Raw genomic sequence first — 15662 nt, 5'->3', positions numbered from 1 at the left:
AGAAAGACCTGGCCAGAACAGAATGTTGAGTAAGATTCACTTCTTTCTTCTTTTCTTTCATAGCACGCCAGTTAGCAACTGTGATATTACAAGAAATCAAAGGAATCAAAGAAAAACTGACGGTGTTCAAACCTCTCCTTACAAGCAACGATTCAGGATTTATGTCCAAACCTGCAGTCTGCTGCAGGGTCCAACTTGGTACCTTTACCCGGCGTCACAGAGGACAATGAAACACGTCCTCCATCTGGCTTGTACAGCAGAGTGAGAGCCAAAGATTGACAAACTTGCCAGCACATCCAGGTACTGCAATAAGGTGCTTTTTGATTGGCTACTGGCCTGGCAACATACATTGATCTGATTCGCCGAAACAAAACACAGTATAGTATCACAAACATCTTTTTTCCCTGTAATTTCCCAATATCACCTGTCACAATTACTCCATGTAAATAAGCACGTCATTGTGGATTACCGTATTAAACCATGAGGCACACCAGATTATAAGGTGCAGTCACAATTACGCATGCTAAAACATGCCGTCTACAAAATAATAACAGCATCGGAAGCAACAGTGAGTTGAGTTGAACTTTGTTCTACAATTTAACAATACCCCCATTTTTAATGAATCTTCTCCCTCAAAACCATCAAAGTCCTCATTTTCTGTGACTGTACTCTGATTGGTTTATCACTGCCAGAGTACGTGTTACATCCCTGTGTCAGCGGAAAATAGTCGGACAGTCCATCAACCGGAACGCTTACCAAAGTAGCACAACATTTTTACATATTTTGGAACTCAGTGCACACATAAGGCACATTGTCCATTTTGGGAAAAATGAAAGGCTTTTAAATGCGCCTTATAAAGGTATAGTGGTTTTGAAGTTGAAGTTGTCTTGTGGGGCTGTGCTATAATAGTGTGCATACACTATTCCCAAGTCTGCATCTTTTTCTCCACGTTGATGGAAATCCTAGGCCAATAAAACCGTGACCTCACAAGATTGAGCGTCTGTTCTTTGTCCAGATGACTTCACCATACTACGGCCCTGTACCACTGTCAATGTTCTTGTCGAGTTCCGTAAAGAAATCCATCCCTGAGATCCAATCACTCCTGGAGTCTCCGGACCCCAGCTCCTCAATGTCTGCTTTCAGATCCAAGTCTCCCCTCTGCTTACTTGCCAACTGTTACCACTCTGTGTATCAGCACTGGACTTGTGGGCTGAAAATTCCCTTGCTGGTTTCCTGAGACTACAAATTAGTGGCCCAAAGTACAGCAGTGGAGGTGAGCCAGTCCCTTTTATGAACCTTCAACTGATTTGGACTGCCCTTTTGTAACCTCTGATGCGCTGGTCCAATTAATTGGTACTTGAGTGAGAAGTTATTGGAAAGAGTAGTTGAAGCTAGACTAAGGGCAGAAGTCAGCTTCTGTGAGCAGCATTATGGTTTCAGGCCAAAAAAAGAGTACTACAGATGTAGTATTTGCTTTAAGAATGTTCATAGAGAAGTAAAGAGAAGGTTAGCTGGGGGAGCTGCATTCTATCTTTGTAGATGTGCTGGAGGTGTAACAGAAGAGTTCATGGTGGAGATGGGACTGCATCAAGGATCAGCTCTAAGCCCCTTCTTGTTTGCTACGGTGATGGACAGGCTGACAGATGAGCTTAGACAAGAATCTCCATGGACTATGATGTTTGCAGATGACATTGGGATTTGAAAAGACAGGAAGCAGAACTGGAGGTAGCAGAGATGAGGATGCTGAGGTTCTCATTGGGAGTGACCGGGATGGATAGGATCAAGAAGGAGTACATCAGAGGGGCATTACATGTTAGAGCCTTGGAGATCAGAGAAGTCAGTTATCGGCCAGACTAGATGGTTGGGACATGACCAGAGGAGAGATAGTGAATATATTGGTAGAAGGATGCTGCCAGGTAGGAGGCGTAGAGGAAGACCGAAGAGGAGGTTTATGGATGTAGTGACAGGGTTGGATGGAGGAGATTGGTTTGCTGAAGGGAAAACCCAAAGAGAAGGAAGAAGTGAGAAGAACCCAGTACTACAAAGGTCCAGCAGTCATAATTCGCAGCTGAGCCCAGGTACATGATTTTGGTGAGCCAGCCAGGAGAGAGAGTGCCGAAGAACAAGATTCTGCACATTCGGGTACTGCAAGTAGGTGCTTTCTGATTAGATACTGGCTTGGCAGCATACAGTACTCTGATTCGCTAAAATTGTCTGTAATTTCCCACACTTGGAAAAGTTGGGGGCACTGGAATTTGCCAATATGTCAGCAGAGGAATTGGCAGAGATGAAAACAGCGTAATGATGTCAGTGCTCACCTTGTTGTCGTAGTCCAGTCGCAGCTCGCTGCCTTGTGAGGCATGAGTGTGCAGGGTGTTTGTCAGAGGCATGGGCAAGGCGGGATGCGGTGCTAGTGGGGGTTTGGCGGCCAGTGGGTACTTCCTGCGCAGCTCCTCCTGCGCATTAGGATGCAGGGCGCCCAACAGTGCCGCTGCCGCTGCTGACACAGTGACGGGCAGGTGGGAGGTGCTCAGCGGCAGCCTCTGAGGGGGCGGGTTTCTCAGGTTCACTGGCTGCTGGTCCTCGGAAGACGAGGAGGAGGATGTGGGCGTGCTAAAGTCGAGCGGGGCGGGGCCACAATTGCCGTTGACAACCTCAGCTTCTCTGACTAAGGCAGAGTCCGTGGCGGCGGACGAGGGAGGGGTGAGGGCAGGCAGGCCGCTGCCGCTCTCTGACGAGGAATCATCTGGAAGCAAAAAAAAACAAAAACAAGGAATGTTAAAAGGCATCAAATGTCAATTAATGTGTTCTTCCACAAAAGGTTCTTGTTGATTGTTGAAGTAAAAGTTGAAGGTGCAGGGACCAGTCAGCCTTTCTCCCTAAAGTCAAAAACAATGTATGACATCAGGTTTTCGTAATAATGACACATATTCACTTTCTTCACATTGTCCCAAAAATATAGTGACTGTAACCAGAACAGTAATAGTAATAGCAAAAGCCATTCTAACAGTAATACCAATGATGACAGCAATGGTAATATCAATAGTACCAGTTACAGTAATAGTGCTGGTAACAGTGATACCATAGTAACAGTAACAGTACCAGAAAAAGGCAATACCAGGAGTAACAGCAAGAGCAATGGTAACAATGACAGTGAGAGTAACAGCGTTAGTAGTAGTAGTAGTAATATTGATAGTAATAGTGATGAGTGGATGATGATGAACGTGGTGTCTGTGATGAGGGGAAAAAGAAAGACAAAAGAAATTCAAGATGAAGACATGTAGGATGTATTGACTGTGTTCTGCTGGGGCGGTGTGGCAAGGTCTAGGGGGGTGGGGGCTGGAGGCGGGGGGGGTGTTAGAGAGGAGAGAGAAGGAGGTCAGGAGGGGGTGGGTGGGATGAGGTTGTGAAAGAGGGGTCATGGCTGAGGGTGGAGGCGGCAGGAGGCGGGTAGGGGGATGGGTGTGATATTATTTTCACCTTCCACTCGTCTGGTATAATCACTCAACCTGGACGAGCTGATTGAAAATGTCTAACAACACAACCCATGCACGCAATCTCGCTTGCTCCTCTTCCACCTCCTCCAGCGTCCACTTCCTGGTTGACACATGTGCCGCCACCGCTGGCGTCTGCTTTAAGAGCGCCACGAAGAAATGACACCTGGTGACCAGGTGATGGCACCATTGCGTGCACACACCTTCACCTCCACGCGAGAAGAGTGCCCTCCGTAAGGATGATTAGTGGAGCAGGCAACAGTCAACATCCCTCAAAAGCACAGCGCATCCAAGGAACTACACAGGAAGTAGCAGGAGGCCGCTAGCATCAACGCTACCATCAGCGCTTTTACACTACAGCGTGCCCCTCCCATCTGGACACATGCACACATTATACAATTCGTCATACATATTCAAATCTTTACATTTGTTCAAGAAGAGAAGATGTTCTTATTTTTAAATGCGGAATGTGCTTTAACAAATACGCGCAAATGAAGAAACAAAAACCCCTTGTTGTTAAGTCCAACACCACACACACACACACACACACACACACAAAATGATTTACACTCCTTACACAATGTGACCTTGTGTGTGTGTGTGCCATGCACATGTGTGTGAATGGGACGCTCTGTGTGATTGGGCGTCGATGGCATCATGTGACCCTGGCCCTCTGCGCGTGTGCGTCACATACGACAGTCACATGGACGCCCACCATGACCTACGGAAGAATGGGCGGACGTGTCCTTATTGGGCCGGAGGAGACGCTGCTAAGTTCATAATTAGGTTCTCCTACAACTTAGATGCAATACAAACAGTGAAGAGCAACTTGTTTTTTCTTTGAAGGCCCTGAAGTCATCACCAAGCAGGGAGAGCATGTAAGGATGCTTCAGGGGGATGACGAGCATGGAGGAATGTGTGCATATACTGGAAGGGGGCATGAAGAGATGAGGGTGGGGGTGGTGGGTGTAATGGGTCATTCCTCCATCATGCTTCATTTGCAGCTTCACTTCATAGCGAATACCCCCTCCCCCCCTACCTACCTCACTCTCCCCACAGAGGGGCCAGAGTGTTGCCAGATGCTAATTCCTTCACCGCTCCCCCTTGCCTCCTCACTGTATCTCAGGAGATGAGGAAGAACAGCAGGAGGAGTGAAGAAGCTAGCAAGCTAATTAAGGATTACAATGGATTATTCCGCTAAGACACGGCACGAGCCGCTCCGTGGCTCCGTGCCACACCCTGCGAGGCACCGTGGGTCCCTCCCGGCCTGGCATCGTCATGGCGACCACACTCTGGCACCCCCATCCCTGCTTCACACACTCGATCTAGAAGGGGGTGTGTGGTCAATAGGGCAGAGTTGGAGGATGGTACACAGCCGACAACGGTTCTGCTGTCACCCCTGCCATCATTAGACCTCCCCCCCCACACACACAGGCCATGTATGTACAGTATGTGACATCATGGCACTATAACATGATGATGTAATGATCCTACAGGGGCTCCCTACAGACATATAACATACACACATTCTGTACACTACAATATGCATACCTTATACATTTTATGTATAAAAAGTATTATTACACAGAACTAAAAACCTGTTGCAGCATGTACGCTGGTAAACGTCACTCAAATACAAATAGAAGGCATTTAGACGCATGCAAAGACGCTGTGCTGATATGTCTTAGTCTACATTGGTCACAAGATGTCAGTAATGTCACTGTCATGTTCGGTGGGACGCACAAGCACCAGACTTGATCGCCAGAACCAACAGGCCTTTATTGCGGGTATGAAACCTCACAACAGGCACAATAATCCCTAATATGGGCTACGGTTGAGGTAGCCAACTCAACTCTGAACCTGTGACATCACTTCCTGTCCTCCCCCAAGTCGGCTCCCCGAGCACCAGAAGACATTTACAGCAACACACACCGGCACAAGTCTTAAATGGCTATATTTATGTCTACAATATTGGGTAATACAAGCGTAAAGGTGATTGTAGAGGTGTTATTTCACATTTAGAGAACTCTAATAACGTTCAAAACCGTATATAGATGGTTGGAAACTGGTTTCTGATACTCTAACTACAAACTATTACATTTATAAATAAGGAATCCTACGTTAGCAATATATATATAAGTTAAACTGGGAGCAATATTATGATATATTGTTCATTCATTCATTTTCTACCGCTTATCCTCACAAGGGTCACGGGGGGTGCTGGAGCCAGCTGTCTTGGGGAAAGAGGCGAGGTACACCCTGGACCGGTGGCCAGCCTATCACAGGGCACATATAGACAAACAACCATTCACACTCACATTCATACCTATGGACAATTTGGAGTGGCCAATTAACCTAGCATGTTTTTGGAATGGGGGAGGAAACCGGAGTACCCGGAGAAAACCCACGCATGCACGGGTAGAACATGCAAACTCCACACAGTCTGGTCTCATGTGTCGTTTCGTGGCATCTCTACTTAGAAACATTGACGTGCATACAGTATGCGCTACGCTACTTTGTCTTGTCAAAGCATCTTCCTGCATGAAAATGTTGAGTGAACTAACTTGTGAGGCCTCTGCTGGATTAATAAAGGCAGTGCTCTTTTTTACCCCCTTGCAGCTCGCGCCATCAAACCTCTTTCTCTTAAAGATACCTTTAAAAAGTATTCATAGTTGAAAGCATGGTGCAAACTGGTGCAAACCGATGTAGACTGGTGCAAATGGGGCTCAAATGTGTACACATCCATTTAATGATGCTGCCTGACACACCTTAGCAGCAACATGTCTTCACTGTGTGCGTGTACGGGTGGGAGTGGTAAGCTACTTGCCGCCACAGTCATGGTCACTGCTGCCCTCCTGACCCACTTTACACACATCAGGGCGTGTGTGTGTGTGTGTAAATAATTGAGAAAATGAGCCATCTGCTGGATGACAAAAATGAGTGACAGATGACACCCCGTCACTGCTCGTCTCACACTGCTGGAATGGCCATTTGAATTTCATAATAAAGGTGATATTTCACATAAGAGCCAACGTTGTGTTTCATAATACATTCAAACGTTTATGAGCTCGGGAATGACGGGCCGGAGTAGACTTGACACTGGCAGTGATGACAAGGCGGGACTGACAGCAACACAGTCACGTTACAGCAATACTACGGCAAGACTGACAGCTGCGTGGTAGCCAGAAAAAAGATGGCGGAAACACAGCAAGGACACGGCAGCAACATGGCAACATTCTGATGACACGGAGACAACTTCACAGTAGCAAACAGCAAAAACAACAGGCGGCATGCTAGCTATGATATGATAACATGCAGGCAACATGACCCCAACGTGAGGGTGACCAACATGGAGACACGGCGGCAACAACATGCTGGCAACATGGAAGCTCATTCAATCCCAGCCATTTCTCAAAAGCCAGCTCTCTTGGCAGCCATTTTTCATGATTTCGGCTGATCTTTCAAGGCACACAGATTATTGATTTACAAATATAAATGTGGGCATGCACGTGTGTGCATGTGTTCACATTTGCCCTCAGTGTGTCTTTTCGAGACTTCGTGCCTTTTTACTTCCTGGTTGTTGTGTTGCGTGTATGACTACGGGAAAGTTCTTACAAAAGGCACTTCTGCCACCGACATGCTCTCTTCTGTGGTGGAGTTGCGTCATCACCTCTTTTTGCAGCAGCAGCAAGAAACCAACTAAACCGCAGCAATGCATCAATCTTTCGCATGATTAAAAAAAAAGTTTATTTTTCCTTTGAAGCTCCACCCACTTTCCACACTACTTTCTACCATCTTCCACTCAGCATCCTACCTCTCTTCCTGTGTGTGTTGTGTGTGTTTGCAGCTGTGGCCGTGAGAGGTGCACACACACACACACACACACAGTGTGAGAGAGGATGACAAAGAGGAAGACAAAGATCCAGACAGCTGAGATGCTCTTCTCCTCGACCTCTTTCACCGCAACCCCCCCCCCCCCACACACATGCTCAGTTGCACAGAAATCCTGCATACACCCACACATCTTTGGACCTTGAACAGAACTCATGGAGTCGACCCTGATCTGGCAGCTCGACTCCCCTCAGGCTCAATCAATCAATCACAGAGCGCTTCCTGACAGTGCCACATGGAGTTATTACACGTGAATAATAGAAAAAAGCAGAAGAAGTACTTGAAGATGTACACTGTGGCGTGTGTGTGTGTGTGTGTGCGCATGTTGAGTGTCTCGCTGGAGACGGGAGGACAGGTTTCCTTGACAACCATGTGGAGGTTACAGAGTCCACGGTATAGAATAGCACATTAGACACTGTGGACTTCCTGAGAAGGAGGACAAATAACTGCAGCCTTCTCCATCAACACGCCGCTCGCACCTTCTGTCATAATAAAATGGCCAAACAGAACTTGAAGGATGATAAATTATGTAATAATAAACATTTACGAGAAAGGCTTATATGTGCTTTCGCTAGTAGGTCAAGAACTGACACTGAGTCAGTACATTCATACTGCATTTCCCTCCTTGTGGACGCTAGTGTATGTTCTAACCTGCACTTGCAATCCCACAGGTTGGGAACACCCTACAAAAGCAGAAAGGCCATCCCAACATCTGATAAAGTGGTCCAGGTTTCACAAGGACACGTTTATCACGGCAACCTTTGGACGCTGTCGTCTCAACAAACCATAAAGCCGTAAGACGAGTCTGCGTGCCAAGGTCTCACACTGACTGTGCGCTGTCAGTACTCAGATTTTGTTCTCCAAACGGTCCAAGTGGTGAGAGCAGTCCTGGACACTTACCACCCTTAGGTAGCACCCTATGACTTACGTCATCGTTAATGGAATTAGGCAATTGGCAAATATTAAGGGAATCTACGGTTAAAGGCAGAATCTCTCCTAAATTGACTTTGTGTGACTTTTCTGTGGGGAATGATTTCCTCAGCGGACCATTCAGGCAGAATTGCCTGGTAAACACTGGTCCACCCCTCCTAAACTAAAATGTTGGCAAAAAAACGACACTCCTCTCTAACAAAGCGTGAATGAAAGCTAGCGGGGTTAGCTTAGTTAAGCAGAGCATGCGGGTGGGCATGTGGGCGGGACCCAGGTTGTATGAGGGTATTTACAATATGTTAATGGAAACCAGCGTTTTACCAAGCCCCCCAATATCATATATCATGCTAGTTCTGAGGGAAATACGAACGAGAAACATGTTTATTCTTTCTCCCAGCTCTGCTTCGCAGTCAGCTATGTCCGACCCCGCTAAATTAGGATTCCTTATTTATACATGGAATATTTTCATAGTTAGAGCATAGAAATCCTGTTTAAGACCTTCTACAGTATATTAAAGTCCTCTGGACATGAAATAACACCCCGATAGTCACCTTTACACTCCCATTACCCTCAGACAATAAATCTGACACGTTAGCATTGGGAGAGTTCCTGTTTTGTTACTTACGGGTCTTCCTGCAGTGGCTAACGTAACACTACTGACACCCAGTGACCCATGTAGCATACGACATGTATGCGTGCTTTGTCCTATATTTGTAATTTAGTTCATTTAGTCATTTTCATGTTTGAAAATGCTTCATTCAGGCCAATAATATATCATATTTGCTCCAAAATGCATATTTTTGACAACTACAAAACAGCCATCGTTTATTAATTAAGGTAGAAACAAACATTTTTTTGATTAAAACTTCCTTTTGGAAGGAAGATTAGAGTCTGCATGATATATACTATACCCCATGTCTATACAGCCCAAGAACACAATATTATGTGTTCTTAAAGAATCAGTCCAAAGCATCAAAAATGGCGGTAGGGAGAAGCACCCTCAATACAGTGGCGATGATGAATGTGCAATGCTGGACACTTACCACCCTCAACTGTTGCCATATTGGCTATGTAGCAGCAGGGCAGGAGCTAACTCGAATGCTTGCAATGCATGATTAAAAAGGAGCGAAATGGTCATTTCTGGTAAATACGCAATCACAGCGTTTGGATGTGGGACAGCACTACACAGCGTGCATAGTACTTACTGAAGTGTACTGACGGCATGATACGAAAATGGTCTTTATATATAGCATATGATGTGTGTATTCGAGACACACACACACACACACAAAATAACACAGCATAATAATGTCAACAGGTTGGTGTCCATCACAGCGGGACTTGACTACTGCCAACACAACATGTTAGCCTAGTTAGTAGCTGGTGTGTGACGGATGCTATCTGCTGCGCAGCCTCCCGTTGCCGTTGAATTATTAACTAACGCGTGCACACACGCTAGCATCTAGCATACAGTCATGGGCAACATCATAGCAACAACATCATAGCAAAACCAAAAAAGGCATGGAAACAACGCATCACTACAGCGTTTAATGTTTGGGCGAATGTCTTCCTGCGATGGAAGGGTGACGTCATCACACCACCAGCACCGCTTCTGACCTGCGCCTCGCTAGATGAGCCCGCCCCGTGTATACGCTCACCATCATTTTAAAGGGGACATACTATGCATTGCATCTTTTCGGACCTATGAATGTTGGTAGAAAGCCAACGCGTCACATAATGAGGTGTGCGCATGTGGAAGTGAGCCATGAAAACAGTTTTGGATGGCTCTACAAGCCACTTCCACTGACCCGGACTTCCTCATATGGGCATGCCCAGGTACTGTACACAGTATCGGCATGCCTTCCCCCCACTCTGCTTCTCACTTTTCTCAAAGAACTCCCTGTGTTGTTAGCACATCAGTCAACTGCACTTGACGGGACTGTTGAGCAAACATGAGCCAATCCGAAGCTGGATGATCCACCAAACTGTTGCTGAAGTCTGACGCGAAGAGCAAGCTGTAGTAGCAGTACATCATCTGGGGTTCAGCAGCTGTTCCTTACATTAGAGCGTTAAAACACAACTTTACTTGGCGTCCTAAATGAAGCTAACCCCTGCTAGCTTCTATTTATGGACGGGGAGATTCGGACAGATTTCATCAGCGTTGGTCACCATTTGAACCCGTTTAGGTCGGGATGTCCGCCAAGTAAATACTTCCCCACACGAAGGTTCCTTCTCATGACAGCATTTCATTATCTCATGTATCCACCCTCGGCTTTGTCATCATTTGTCCCGGTATCAGCCATTTCCTATCATTGGAAGTATCTATACAGCTATATACAAAATATGGCCCCACCCTAGCACAAAACAATGCGTGGCCAAAAACCGTTCCAGCATCCAAGCTAACACACTTCTTGCAGACTATTGGAGGATTATTTAACAGTGATGAAAAACGCTCTTTAATGACTTTAATGAACAGCAATCCTCCATCTAACATCGTCTCTCTCTCCACACATTAATGGCATGTAGCAGCTCTAGCCTCCATCCTGACCCTCCTCCTCTTCCTCACCTCCTCAATCCCATCGATGGGCTGGGGGGGGGGTTGTTTGCCGCTGGCCTACTTTCCTGCACCGATAAGAGACACATGAGAGGATGCACCAGCGCTGTGTGTGTGTGTGTGTGTGTGTGTGTGCGCGCGCGCACCAGAGGACGCTTTCCAGGCTCAGCCAGGAGGTGACTGAGATCTTTCTCGCTCCAAGCTTCAACAAGAACACTGTGGAGTAAGTATGGATGGATGGAAGCACAGCCCTGGACCCTCTGGACTTCCTGACCATCCAGGAAGAACCTGGCCACAGATGAAAGATGGCGCTGGTCAGTGAGAGCCCAGGATTAGCCCGATCCATGGTCCTACACTCCATCCACGTCGCTGCTCTTGATCCGGATTATTCCAAATTAAACATCTGCCAAACCAGAGCGCTGGATCTGCTCAGAAAACTGATCCCAGGACAGGAAATGAGAGCTCGGCTTTCAGATCATCCTCTCCTCTGCCTTCCAGTCTGCTGACCATACTCTTCCCTGTTTCCCTGTGCCCTGTGTGCTCCATATTTCACTCTTCCTGATTAGTCCAAGATGTTCTCACACACTTTCACATTCTTTTTCTTTCTGGGTGCATCATTTGTCCCCCAGTTTCTTCGCAGTCTTCGTCTTTGGCAGTGAATGAGTTAAGCATCCGTACCGAATTCCACGTTCTGTGTTCGATTCAAACCGCTCCATCATGGAAACTCTCTACCGTCCTGCTCATTTGGGAAAGCAACTTTCCACATTCCCCAAAATGTCCACTTTCCACGGAACTGACCTGCCCCCGTGTTGTCATTTTCCTGCATTCCTCAACCTTATCAAACTAAATAAACAGCACTTCCTTTCACTTTAGCTTCACCGGGTGTTTGTGTCCTGAGTGTTAATACCCTATTCATTGACATTTGCTGTTTTTTTTTCACTGCCCGTGTGACAGAACGTTAAAAAGCAACTTGAGTCTCAGTGTCTTAATGGTTCTTTACAGTTTTACACGTGAATTGTGTCAACTTTGACAGTTTGACCCTGGAACAGATGATTTTACACACAAAGACACAGCAGGACCCGTCGCCCTCGTCCTGTCGGGGCTGCACTTTGATCCTCCACTCGGACAGGACTATTAGCTTGTCAGCGGGGAGCAGTGCACAGCTGTCATTCATCCGTGCACGTGCACGCGCACGCTCCAAATGGGGTGAGTTGAAAGACTTTTAAGAGCCGGTGACCTCCATCCCGCCTTGCGTCTGTGCACTCAGCGGTGATGGCAGCTCTGGAAAGCTCTTCAAGGATGATTGACAGTCACCGCTGGACAGACGGGAGCGAAATGACACGGAAACTCAAAAGTGATCTGGAAATGACTTCCTGTTGGCGTTCCTGGCCAGCATGCCGCCATCAGCGTGTCACGTGACATTTACATGAGCAGTATGTCAGCGTTTGGACGCATTGTAAATGTATTTCACATGATGAAGATGATGGACATACGCCAACGTGGACAACACGGAAGGATGGGAAAAGGGAAGATCATAGCGACCTGGACCTGGAAACACCAGCGTCGAGGTTGAGAAGGAGAAGAGTGGGAGCATGAACATGTAGGAATGTGGAGAAAAACCAAAGTGACGATGAAGAAGGCGGAAAATGAAGCGCTTGGAAATATGGAGAACACCAAAAGAGTGTGGCAGATGACGGACACATCTGATTGAAAGAAGAGCCCGATAACATAGATAACATAGATAACATAAAGAGCTATATGCATCGTGAGTGTGAACTTCAGACTTGACCCAGCAAGTGGGCAAAAGTTCTATTTCCCTCCAATTGGCAGCAACAGCTTGGATATGAAAAAGACAGATGTTTGTCTGGCTGTGGATCTGTACCCCGCCTCTCGCCCAAAGAAAGCTGGGATAGGCTCCAGCATGCCCACCACCCTAGTGAGGATAAGCGGCCTAGAAAATGGATGGATGGATGAACAACTGCTCAACAAACAGATGTTTGAGGTGTCACCATTCTGCTTGGTCTTGCTTCTCTGCATTTTCTCTGGTTTTGATCAAAACCAACTGATGTTCTACTGCCGATTTATAAAGACTCCAAAAGGATAGAAACAAACTCTCTTTTTCTGGTCAAAGAAGCCAGTCTAAAGTTTCTTTGTATAGTTTCAATGTTTATGTGGTCCTCAGACACAAGATTCTGTGGGTCTTGAAAGTTCAGCCAAAATCTGCCAGTATGGAGCTCTCTTCTGGGCAGTGGGCAGTTTTGGGATGTGGAACATTGTTAGTTGGGTCGTACTGACTGATGTGAATGATTTTATGTTGGAATGGTTTGAATGGGTTGAATAAAATTGTCCAAAAAATAATGGGGGTTATAATATGGGTAATAATATGGGTTCGACCTGCAACAATTCATCAATGAATCAACGACTCGTGGATTATCAATTCCCTCATTCAAAGCCCGAAGCCTGGTCCCAAGAACATAATTGCGCATTTATTGGCGTGAGAAGCTGAAAGAGCTGCCCACTAATGTGTTAAGCTTCAGAGCAATTCTAAGCCATAGAAATGGCCACAAGGTGGCAGAGGTGATTTTGATAAGAGCTCGGCAGAGGAGGAGTGTTCCAAAGTTGAAGATTGTAAGTAGTTGACACATTTGGATGTAAAACAACCCTTTTGTTGTGTTCTTCATGTTGGTATCGTTGTTGGTTGCGATGTGAGCTGTCACAAGAGCAAACAATATTTGTGACAGAGTGAAAGTTATGCTTGAAATGTCTCTTCACTTCTCCCTTTTCTAGTCGGGAGCTGATAATTTCCTGAAACGTACCTATGTTCTACTGCTGATCACTAAACAACAGGAAAAGGTAGATGAAAGACGGGAGTCCAACCTTTCTTCAAAAAGGATGGGTTTCCCTGCAATGTTGTATTTTCCGACCCAAGGATACCCATTATTCCCAGTCGGGGCTGCAAGTAATGATTATTTTCCGATGGAGTCACCTGAAGCTTGTTTTTGGATGAATTAAGGAATTGCTTGGGCCCTACATGGACCAAATCAATTTGAGACAACCAGTTAGTGGCTTGGTTTGGCAAAAATGTCCATGGCTGATTTCCAAGGTCAAAGCTGATCTGGTAATGGTAATGGTAATGGTTTTATTTAATTTGAACATGCATCAGATTACAATTGAATGCATCACATAATCAGTTCACAGTTCCACATTACATTTGTTCACTTCCTGCTTTCCATAATACAATTTAGGTTTTGTTTTTTTGTTTTTTAAATAACGCACCTCGTACCGAAGTACAAGGTGATATGACCATACAATGACATAATGGGTACCATAGTAAGTGTCAATATAGTGATATGTATAGCACGTCATGACTGGTTCAAGACTCTTCATCCTTGTATTTAGCAAACATCAACTGCTTGTATTGTTTCTTGAATTGGCTCATCGTTGTGCATTGTTTGAGGTCCTTACTCAATCCATTCCATAGTTTGATTCCACATACTGAAATGCTGTGGCTTTTTAACATAGTCCTAGCATATAAGTGTTTCAAATGTAGTTCTTCCCTGAGATCATATTTCTCCTCTCTTGTAGAGAAGTATTGGATGACATTTTTAGCTAATTGGTTATTTTTGGCCTTATGCATTATTTTAGCTGTTCGAAGATTAACTATATCAGCAAGTTGAAGTATTTGTGATTTTAGAAATAAGGAGTTCTCTGTAGGCGGCATTATGAATTATCCTTACTGACCTTTTTTCCAGTACATTTAGCAAGTGAAGATTGCTTTTATAGTCATTACCCCATATTTCCACACAATAAGTAAGATATGGTAGAACCAGAGAGCTGTGCGAGTGTCGTGTTTAGATACTGCTTTGATGGGTGACCAAGGGCAAATAGTTCTCCTTTTGGACACCCCCTTCAGTAACGGCCATCTTACACTATTTGGACTGATCTTTCAAGGCGCACAGAATCTTGGGTTCTACGGCGATCTGAACATGGACCTACCAGAAGTGTGGAATGTGTTTCCATGTTGGACTGGTGTGAATCGGGTGAGACATGTGAAACCAGTAAGAACTTTCCAATGGAACTTCATGCCAATAAAAAGTACACTGTTGACACACGCTCGTTGCTCACAGGCGCTAACGACTTGTTTGTCATGAGAAAAGTGACTCCTCCATCAGCGGGAAGACAAATGAGCTCATTAAATATTCACGGGACCGCGCTTAGCTCCTCCTCCCACACTTAGAAGCGCGGTTAGTGCTGGGAGGACAGCTAAGCCACAGCAGCACTTTCAAGGAAATGCTACAAAAATAACTGTGGCCAAAGAGGATTGTTGCTTTTGACATGGATACATGGATAAACATTTGATCACTATGAATCGCATTTTGGCTATAGTTAACTCAGAATTCATCGCATTTAATCACAGATAAAAATTAGTTTTTATCTATAATAAGTAGGGGAAATCGCTTGTGGTAAATGATTTGATGGGCAAGTACAACGATAATGACATCAAATATTATGTAAAAGGCTATACATTTTGGAAGTATGGGCTTTATTTAAAACAATACAGTCAGCAAGCCTATTTTTTTACGACTATTCTTCTTTATTATTAGCATATTAGCTCTTAAACTCGCCCACAAAATGTGAGCGAGTGAGATCTCTCACACTGACACAAACATGTTTTTGATGACAGTGTCAGCTCAAAATAAGATTTGTTTATTAATGTTACTGGTTTTAAATTCTAATGCGAGCTGCAATTTGTCCTACCTTTTTGACGATTATTGAACGCATTTTTTAAAATT

At 45.3% G+C, this 15662-nt stretch overlaps 1 protein-coding gene across 2 annotated transcripts in view; it reads right to left on the bottom strand.

Moving 5' to 3' along the window:
* LOC131104092 (nucleolar protein 4-like) overlaps nucleotides 1-15662 on the bottom strand; it is a 54922-nt gene that overhangs the window by 8677 nt on the left and 30583 nt on the right. For both annotated transcript variants that reach the window (XM_058050877.1, XM_058050878.1), the window contains one exon: nucleotides 2319-2746. In XM_058050877.1, the coding sequence (XP_057906860.1) occupies nucleotides 2319-2746 (428 nt within the window). The remainder of the gene's footprint in view (nucleotides 1-2318; nucleotides 2747-15662) is intronic.

This window comes from Doryrhamphus excisus, chromosome 16 (assembly GCF_030265055.1).
Source record: "Doryrhamphus excisus isolate RoL2022-K1 chromosome 16, RoL_Dexc_1.0, whole genome shotgun sequence".
NCBI lineage: Eukaryota > Metazoa > Chordata > Actinopteri > Syngnathiformes > Syngnathidae > Doryrhamphus > Doryrhamphus excisus.
Note: the sequence above shows the minus strand (reverse complement) of the source record. Positions and strands in the feature narration are given on the sequence as shown.